Source organism: Galeopterus variegatus, unplaced genomic scaffold (assembly GCF_000696425.1).
Source record: "Galeopterus variegatus unplaced genomic scaffold, G_variegatus-3.0.2 Scaffold235, whole genome shotgun sequence".
Classification (NCBI taxonomy): Eukaryota; Metazoa; Chordata; class Mammalia; order Dermoptera; family Cynocephalidae; genus Galeopterus; species Galeopterus variegatus.
In genome coordinates, this window is record NW_007726346.1 from 712,659 (window position 1) to 723,192 (window position 10,534).

At 37.4% G+C, this 10,534-nt stretch overlaps 1 protein-coding gene across 1 annotated transcript; it reads left to right on the plus strand.

Annotated features, from left to right (window-relative positions):
• The first annotated feature begins 4,859 nt into the window (after positions 1-4,859).
• ADAM29 (ADAM metallopeptidase domain 29) lies at positions 4,860-7,378 on the plus strand. The gene is given in 3 exon segments (XM_008566336.1): positions 4,860-4,888; positions 4,890-4,944; positions 4,946-7,378. Coding segments are annotated over 3 exon segments (2,517 nt in total).
• Positions 7,379-10,534: the final 3,156 nt, after the last annotated feature.

Here is a 10,534-nt window from a genome sequence, read left to right on the forward strand (position 1 = left end):
ATCCTTGAGATGATTTCCATTTTTAAAAAAATTTGTTAAGATTTGATTCATGACCTAACATGTGTTGTATCTTTGACAGTGTTCCTTGTGTTGATGAAAAGAGTGTATATTCTGTAGTTGCTAGATGAAATTTTTTGTAGATGTCTGCTGGGTCTCATTCATCTAAAGTATAGTATAAATCCTGTGTTTCTCTGTTTTTTTGTTTTGCCTTGATGATCTGTCCAATGCTGAGAAAGTGGTGTTCAGGTCCCCAAATATTGTCATATTGTGGCCTATCTCTTACATTTGGTCATATAGTGTTTGATTTATATATCTGGGTGCTCTGAAGTTGGGTGCATAAATATTTGTGATATGTGTTCTCACTAGATAGATCCCTTCATCATTGTATAATGACCTTCTTTGTCTCTTTTTATCATTTTTGATTTAAAGACTATTTTGTGTTATGTAAGAATAGCTACTCCTACTCATTTTTTATTTCCATTTGCCTCGTAAATCTTTTTCCACCCCTCCATTCTTAGTCTGTGTGTCATTACAGGTGAGGTGAGTTAGGTCTAGCATTTTAATCCAATCTTCTGGTCTGTCTTTTGAGTGGGAAATTTAATCCATTTACGTTTAGGATTGTTACTGAAAGGTATTGTCTTAATTCTGTCATTTAGTGATTTTCATTTGGATGTTTTAAATATCTTTTGCTTCTTTCCCTTTTATTGTTTGTCTTCAGTGTTTGTTGGATTTTGGAGGTGGTATGATACAGTTTCTTTCTGTTTCTCATTTACATTTTTGTTCTACCAGTGGGTTTTGTTCTTTCTTGCATATTTATGGTACTGATTATTTTAGATTATTGTTGTTTTTTGCATTCCAGATGCAGGACTCCCTTAAGGATTTCTTGTAGAGCTGGCCATGTGGTGGTGACTCCTGCAGTTTGTGTATGTCTGGGATATACACTATTTCTCCTTTATTTCTGATGGACAGCCTTGCTGGGATAGTATTCTCGGTTAGCAATTTTTTTTTCTTTTTGTATTTTGAATATATCATCCCATTCTTGGTGTCCAGGGTTGGGTGCATATATATTTATGATTGCTATGTCTTCTTGCTGGATAGATCCCTTTTTTATTATAGAATGGCCTCTTCATCTCTTTAAGTGGTTTTTTGTTTAAAGTCTATTTTATCCAATATGAGAATAGCTACTCCTGTTCATTTGTGATTTCCATTTGCATGGTATATCTTTATACCTCCACTGTAAGTCAGTGTGTGTCTTTACAGATGAGATGAATCTCTTATAGACAGAATACAGTTGAGGTCTAGCTTTTTAACCCAATCAGTCAGTCTGTATCTTTTGAGTGGGAATTTAATCCACTTACATTTGGGGTTGTCATTGAAAAAATTGTCTTACTCCTGGCATTTTATTGATTTTTGTTTGGATGTTTTAACTATCTTTTTTGTTCCTTTCTTCCCCTTTTATTGTTTGTCTTTGGTATTGTTTTTTTTTTTTTTTTTTTTTTTTTTTGAGTGGTGAGGTATAGTCGCTTTCTCTTTTTCCCAGTGGGAGGCTGAGACCTGAAATTTCTCATCTGCTTACATTATGCTGAGGGAGGATCTATGTCGTCTACCAGCTCAAGCCATCATCTCTGTTTCTCCAGTAAGCTAGACTGTGGCACACCAGTCAGAGCTTGAAAACAAGAAAGAAGTCAATCCTTTAGGAAGCCTTGTCAGAAAAATTGGAGCACTGGACACACAAACCAACCCCTTTCAACTCCTGGGTGAAGATGAGAGCAAGAGGTTCCCTTGCTGATTGTATGGCACTGCACTGAAAGCCAGGATTCCTAGGTTAGGATGTCCTGAATCTCATCACCATCTTTGATGATTCTAGTTTCACATTTTTCCACAGTGAAGAAGTCTTTCAATTAGCTTCAGCACTTCTTACAAAGAGAATTTGTCCATGGATTATTGTTGAATGAGTGTGTTTGTAGGGGCAGGAGAGTGAAAGGCATTCTACTCTACCATCTTGCTAATGTCACTCTGTAGGAGACACTTGATCCTATTTAAATCTTCAATTTTAGAAGAGATTTGCTTTGCCTTTTTAATGTTTGGAGTATATCTTCTGATTTGCTTTTGTGGACTGAGTTCAATAAAAGTTCAATTCTGAGAGCTCTTTGAATGTTATTCTGATTTTCTTTTTCTTTTGGCTGTAAAGGGGTTTCAGCTCAAGTCTTGCTGGTGCCACCTGAGTTTAGAAGACACTTTATGTCTTTGGGCCTTCAGGCATAGATATCAATGGAGCAGAAGCCACTGGGTTTAGGAATTTGTATGCATTTGGTGGAGGGCTGAGAGATGTCAGGCTTTATGGATGGTACTTCTATGGATAATTCAGGCTCCATTTCTCTGCCCTAAGTGTGAAGAAGAGTTGGGTCAAGAAGCTAGGATTTTGCTACTGCCTCTGAAAGGAGATTGGTTACCTAGTTATTAAATGAGGGTTAGGTTGGTCATCCAGTGCTGTTATATTGTCAATGTAGGTGGAATTGACAGTCCACCAGTATGTTGAATGTGCAGTGTGTTTTGAGTGGGTCTGTGAAGCCTTAAAATTGCCTCTGTGGGTGAATCAGCACACCCATCAGCACCTGACTCTAGAGAAGGTGCTAAAACACCTCACTGAGTGTTTACAGTCTCAGTCATTAAACCAGAAAGAAAAAAACTTTTCTTCAGTTTTTAAAAAAAATCTATGCCTGCTGGAGGTTCTTGGTTAAGAACTATCTGGTGCCCAGTTAGATATAGACATGAGTGAAAAAATTAAACCTCAGAGAACTCATGCTGTTGTCATTCTTCAAGTCCAGTAGTCACTAGTCGGTCTTTTTCTTTTAAGCTTTCAGAGTTCTTTTGTTGTTGTCCATGGACTTGTTTCCAGGATATGAAGTTTTATTTAGAAGGAAGGAGTAGGAAAAACTGAGTTTATATCACTTTGTTCTAGAACACAAATTGGTTGCACACATTGGATAAATTTCTCAGTTAAAAATGTAATCAAGCATAAACAATTTTTGAGTAATATCTATATCACTCCATAAAACAATCACCACCAAGTCCACAGTTATTTATTATATAAAGAATTAAGCCAAGTGTTATATTACATACTAATATTTGAGAAAGACACAAATGATGCTCTTGAGTACCTTCCAGTCTGACAAGTCTAGTGAGGGGAAGAAGTTAGGGAAACAAAAAGATGTTATAAATAAGACTCCAAAAGCACAAGCAACAAAAGAAAAAATAAACAAATGGGATTATATCAAACTAAAAAGTTTCTGCCCAGCGAAGGAAACAATCAACAGAGTGAAACGACAACCTACAGAGTGGGAGAAAATATTTGCAAACTATACATCCAGCAAGTGATTAATATCCACAATATAAAAGGAACTCAAAGAACTACATGGCAAAAAAACAAATAAACAATTAAAAAATTGAAAAAGGAAATAAATAGATCTTTCAAAGGAAAATATAAATGGCCAACAGGTACATGAAAAATGCTCAACATCACTAATCATCAGAAAATTACAAATCAAAACCATATTAAGATATCATCTCACCCCAGTGAGACTGGCCATTATTAAAAAGACAGAATAACAAATACTGGTGAGCGTGAAGGGAAAAGGGAACTCTTCTACACAGTTGGTGGGACTGTAAATTAGTGTAGCCATTATGGGAAACAGTATAGAGGTTTTTCAAACAACTACAGATAGAACTACCTTGTGATCCAGCAATCCCACTACTGGGTATACAGCAAAAGGAATGGAAATCATCATGTCAAACCAATAATCCAAGATATATGGTTTTATATACCACTTGCACTCCCATGTTCATTTCAGCTCTATTTACAATAGCTAAACTATGGATACAACCTAAGTGTCCATCAACGGACAAATGGATAAGGAAAACGTGGTGTATATACAGACAGTGGAATACTACTCAGCCATAAAAACAAATGAAATTCTGCCATTCACAGCAACATGGATGGGCTTGGAGAAAATTATGTAAAGTGAAATAAGCCAGGAGCAGAAAGAGAAATACAACATGTCCTCAGTCATAACTGGGTGCTAAGAAAGAAAGAAAAGAAAGAAGGAAGGAAGGGAGGGAGGGAGGGAGGGAGGGAGGGAGGGAGGCAGGAGAGAGAAAGGAAGAAAGAAACCACAATAATACGTTGAACTTTCAGAAGAAGAGAACAAACCTAAGGATACTAGAGATGGAGGAGAGAGGAAATGGGGTTGGGGAGTGATGACTCAGGTAAAGGGCATAAAGAATAATTACTATTTGTAATAATGAGTACGCTAATAAAAATTAAATATATATTGTGCCATAGGAAAGTATATGGTAAGTACCATAAAAGAAATTTTAAAAAAACATAGAGTGTTTTAAAATAATGTCTCTCAGGTAATGTTATCAAGTAATTTGTCATCTAAAATTGAAAAGAAAAGCTATTACAACCTATACCAATTTAACATGTTTATATTGAGATTATCCCTATAATCAAAAATATATGGTTTTCTTACCCTTAAAAATTTTTGTTTCAATTATTTATTATGGAAGTATTCTCCAATATTTTTACATTTAGAGAACAGTATAATTAATCCATTTTGCCAATCATCTACATTCAACAACTATCAATCTATGGCCAATTTTTATTTTCTGTTTACTCCTTGGCCCTCTCTTCCCTATCAGTATTTAAGAGAAAAATCCAGGAAATTTCTTAAGTCATTCTCTGATCGAAGCCCTAACCACTTTTATCCCATGCCTTTCTCTTTCTGCATACTGTGCCGTTTCGTAACCACCATTATCCACATGTTGTTTTTTATTTTACCTACAGGACTGCAGCTCTGATGGTTCAACTCTATCAGAAGACAGATCCTTAATGATTATCACTGTATACTAACCAGCTCAGAAGAAGGAGCCAAAGTAGCTGTGACCCCCAACCCTGATTTCTTCTCTGTTCCAATGTTTCCATAATTGTGGCTTCATAATGACTGTGATTAAAGCCCTGTTGGACATGAGGATCAAACTCCTTCTACACTGGCTTGGAGTATTTCTGTTCTTTCCTGGACAGACCCAGGCTGAGCACCCCCAATATCACAGCCCCCCAGAGGTGGTGATTCCCTTGAAGGTAACTGGTACTGCCAGAGGCATGAAGTTTCCAGGCTGGCTCTCCTATAATCTGCACTTTGGGGGCCAGAGACACATTATCCATATTAAGGTCAAGAATCTTTTGCTACCCAAACACTTACCAGTGTTCACCTACACAGATCAGGGTGCTCTCCTTGAGGACCAGCCTTTTGTTCAGAATGACTGCTACTACCATGGTTATGTGGAGGGGGACCCAGAATCCCTGGTTGCCCTTAGTACCTGTTTTGGGGGCTTTCAAGGATTGCTACAGATAAATGGCACTGTTTACGAAATCAAGCCCATTGTATTTTCTACCACATTTGAACATCTGGTATATAAGATGGACAGTGAGGAGACACAATTTCAAACCATGAGATCTGGCTTTATGCAAGATAAAATATCATGCCAACTGGAATTTCAAGAGATAGATACTTCCACTCTGAAGCAAAGTTCTGTTGCAGACTGGTGGGTTCATTTTAGGATTATTGAAATAGCAGTGGTGATTGATAAGCATCTATACATTCATTATGGAAAGAATGAGTCAAAGTTGCTGGATGATCTATTTGTTATTGCAAATATAGTAGATTCCATTTTTGATGCAATTGGTATTAAAGTGTTAATGTTTAGTTTGGAGATCTGGACTAATGGAAACCCCATTGTAGTGGATGACGTAAGGAAATCTGGGAACCACTTCTGCAAGTGGAAGTCTGAAAACATTTTTCCCCGGCTAAAACATGATACCTCACATCTTTTCATAAATCAGGGATTAAGAGGATTAAGTGGTATAGGACTACTTAAAGGAATGTGTAACTTTGAACTTAGTTGTGCAGTTGTTACTTTCTTCAACAAAACCTTGGGCATTTCTGCAATTGCAGTAGCTCATCATCTGGGTCACAATTTGGGCATGAGTCATCGGTCTGCTAAATGTGGATGTCCACATCCTAAATGCATAATGCATGAAGATAACCCACCAATAACTAAATTTAGCAAATGTAGTTATGAATATTACTGGCAGCATACTGTAGAGAAAACAACATGTTTGTTTGAACATCTATATACAAAGGACATCTTTAACCGGAAGCGCTGCGGAAATAGTATTGTTGAAGAAGAGGAGGAGTGTGACTGCGGACCTTTAAAGCGTTGTGCAAAAGATCCCTGTTGTTTGTCAAACTGCACTCTGAGTGATGGGTCTAATTGTGCTTTTGGACTTTGTTGCAAAAACTGTAAGTTCTTACCATCGGGAGAATTATGTAGAAAGGAGGCCAATCTATGTGATCTTCCAGAGTGGTGCAATGGAACTTCCCATAAGTGCCCAGATGATGTATATGTGGAAGATGGAATTCCCTGTAATGACAGTGCCTACTGCTACGAAAGGAGATGTAATGACCGCATTGCACATTGTAGGCAGATTTTTGGCCAACAGGCAAAGAGTGCAAATAAGATTTGCTACAAAAATGTGAACACCCAGGGTACTCGTGTTGGTCACTGTGGTATCAATGGCGTTCAATATATAAAATGTAATACCTCAGACATCCTTTGTGGGAGACTTCAGTGTGATAACGTGAAAGAAGTTCCCTTACTGAGTGATCATACTACTGTGCATTGGACTCGCTTCAATGATGTACACTGCTGGGGTACTGATTACCATTATGGGATGACCATACCTGATATTGGTGACGTAAAAGATGGCACAGAGTGTGGTCCTGAACATGTCTGCATCCGCAAGCAGTGTCTTCATATATCAGTCCTGGATAGTAATTGTTCACCTGCATTCTGTAACATGCGGGGCATCTGCAACAATAAACATCACTGCCATTGCAACTATCTGTGGGACCCTCCCAACTGCCTAATAAAAGGTTATGGAGGTAGTGTTGATAGTGGCCCACCTCCTAAAAGAAAAAAGAAAAAGAAGTTTTGTTACCTGTGTCTATTGTTGCTTATTATTTTGCTTATTTTGTTATGTTGTCTTTGTTTGCTTTGTATGAAAAGAAAACCTAAGGAAAAACAGCAAAAAGTTCAGAATCTACCTGCGAAGGAAAAGAAAGATATTCCGAGTCAGCCAGGCTCATTGGTGTCCCACAGTAAGCCTGCCTCATTGGTTTCCCAGAGTCAGCCTGGCTCATTCGTTTCCCAGAGGAAGCCTGACTCTTTGCCCTCCCAGAGTCAACAAGAGAAACAAAAACAAGCAGTACCAGTCCCCAAAACTGTATCCAGACAGGTATCATCCATTAAAAAATAATTCCTAGAATGTTTCTACTTACTTTTCATTATTTTAAATAATTTGAAGATTTATTTTTCCTGAAATTTGCTTTTTTATATTTCCTGGAAAAAGACATGGCACATCAGTGGTGTATCAATCTTTAAGGTGCTGCCTCTCATCTCCAAAACTCCTTCCCTGTTTGTACACTGCTTTATAGGAGAGCACATTTCTGTTCTACCAGTCCTCTTACTACAGGATTCTGCACTAGGGAGCATGAGCAGGAAATTAGAATTCTGGGAGATCTCTTTTCTTCCTGTTTGTATCAGCATTTCCTAAATAATACACTGGCAGCAATACCTGGTTTTAATAAAGCTCCTTTTTTTCTTTTTAAAAAATTCACTCCAGACCAACCTCATTATCAATCTCAGAGAGAGGGGCATAACTGCATGGTGTGTGACCTTCAGAGTTCTAAATCCCACCTCTTTGAGTTCTTTACCAATATCCCAAATTTCCAGTGCCAGATTAGCAATGACTACTGTTACAGTTATGAGACTCAGATCTGTGGGACCAGTCCTACAGTTCTTTTAGATTCAAGTGACCCCCACCTTTTTTGTTTGCTCCTCAGCTCCATGGATGAAATCACCTTCTTGAAATTAACACTTCATACTTAGTAACCCATTAATAGCATAGTGTCTCAATTCATTATGTTTTCAACAACTGTTTACCCAATTTTTTATATTTAATTTTATCCCTCCAAAATCACTGATGTGGTTTCTCTCTTCAACTGGATCCTCACACAGTACTGATCTTGACATAATGGAGAAAGCAAGAGTGAGGACGCATCACATGACTTTTATTCATTTTTATATTTTAACGTTTCCTTGCCACTGCCCTACACCATTTTTGGAAAATTACTTAAACTTATGGACTGTTTATTTTAAAATAAGATGGCATGATAATAGCAATTCTTTCTTAACTTCTGGGTTTTTGTTTGATTATAAAATGAGATAAAGAAGATACTTATAATTTTAGGAGGATTATAGTAAGTTTGGAAAAGTAAAGAATCTTCTGAAAAAAAAAGAAAAAACTATACAATGCCAAATGAATTTTTTAAATGTTATTTTTAATGCATCAGAGAGTAGTGGAAGAAATGGAAACAAGAATACTTCAAAATTGTGGAGAAGGGAAAACAATTATTAATTGTCACCACCTTTTATCCCTGTCACTCTTGATTGTTCTGAATATAAATTAGGAATCAGGCTTGGCCAACCAAGGTAGGGTGACTCTATTGAGAATAGACAAACCTAAAAACTCCTGAGTGTCTAGATAAGACAAGATTGATAAATTAGAAATTCATGGGCATCCAATTCAAAATAAATTTTTCTGATAGAACATTTACTGAGTCTAGGTACTCTTTGGGAAGCTTAGGAGATAGGGTGAAGGTTCTAAAGGCAGAAATATCTATAATCCTACTGTACTTACAGAGCAAAGACCCAGTTGAAGGCAGCTTGCCTCAAGCACATGTACTGCCTCTCCTTTAAAACATTTACTTGGTTTTGAATGAGCTTGGAATATAAGCTGGAGAGATTAGATTTGAAGTTCTGACCATCAGAACTCAATTATTTATTGCCTTTCAAAGCTGAGAAAATAGACACACTTGGGCTCTCAATAGAAATTCCATAGGGTATATGAGTCTTAAAACACTATTTTCTGACATAACTCAATCCATGTTGTGCTAATGCTATCAGTCACTCAGCCTATCTTCCAAACAAAGGTGGAAAACTTCTCAAGTAGGAAATAGTACCACCCAGAGTTTCTTTTGTTCTATTATGTATAATGTCTGACATATAGTAAAAAATTACCACACATAGCAAGAAGCAAGAAATTATGGCCAATAATAAAAAGAAAAAAGCAACAACAAATATAACCAAAGAGAAGCTAGACACTGAGATAATACAGAGAGTGGAAAAGAAAACTCATAAAACCCCACTATGATTAGTATTTTAGAGAAAACAGAATATGAACAACCTATAATAAAGTAGATTTATTTCACCGGAAAACTGAAATCTATACAAAGTTATCAAATGTATGTTCTCAATTGGAAAAAAAGAATACTTACATTAAAGAAATTAGTAAACTGTTTGGATTATCGACCTGGATTAGTTAACAAGAAGAAGAGTCAATAAAAATCTCTTACTGGCATACATAGAAAATAAAGCATTTTAAAAGTAGAATAAGTGATGTATAGGACATATCAAAAAACTTAAAACCTCTAAAATAGAGTCTCAGTTGAGAAAAAGAATTTTTTTTTTCCTTTTTTGTCTTTTTCACTGACCAGCAACGGGATCGCAACCCTCGGTGTCGCGCCCGTACCGGGGACCGGCAACAGGATCGCAACCCTTGGTGTCGCGCCCGCACCGCACTCAGCCAGTGAGCGGGAACCGGTCTCCACATGGGATCCAAACCCTCAGTGGGAGTGCCGCCGCGCTCTCAAGCAGCGCACTCTCCAGTGTGCCACCGGGCCGGCCCGAGAAAGAGAATTTTATTGAAGTAATAGATATAATGACAAAATTTTCCAAAAGCATTGAAAGATATTATTGCTTCAAGAGGCTTAGTGAATTCCAAGCAGAATAAACACAAAGAAAACACACCTAAGCATATCATAGTAAGACTGTTGAAAACCAGAGGCACAGGGCCGGCCCGGTGGCGCACTGCTACGGTGCGCCGCTTGGGAAGTGCAGCGGCGCTCCCGCCGAGGGTTCGGATCCCACATACAGATCAGTTCCCGCTCACTGGCTGAGAGAGGCGCGGGGGCGACACTGAGGGTTGCGATCCATTGCCGGACACGGAAGAAGACAAAAAAAAAAAAAAAAAAGAAAAGAAAAGAAAACCAGAGGCACAGAGAAATCCTAAGAGCAGCCATGGATAAAAAGTCATATTTTAAGAAAAAGGAGTATAAGATTGATAATTCACCTCAACAAAATAGAATATGGAAGACAATGAACAACATATTTAATTGATAACTATTACTGCTGACCTACAATTTTTAGTTTGTAAAAATAGCTTGCAAGGGCAAGTAAAACAAATATTTTCTTTTGACAAATAATAATAATAATAATTACCAACAAATCAGAGCTCAAAGAAATACTAATGTTACTTCCTCAGGCAGAAAGAACACATGCCATCAAGAAACAT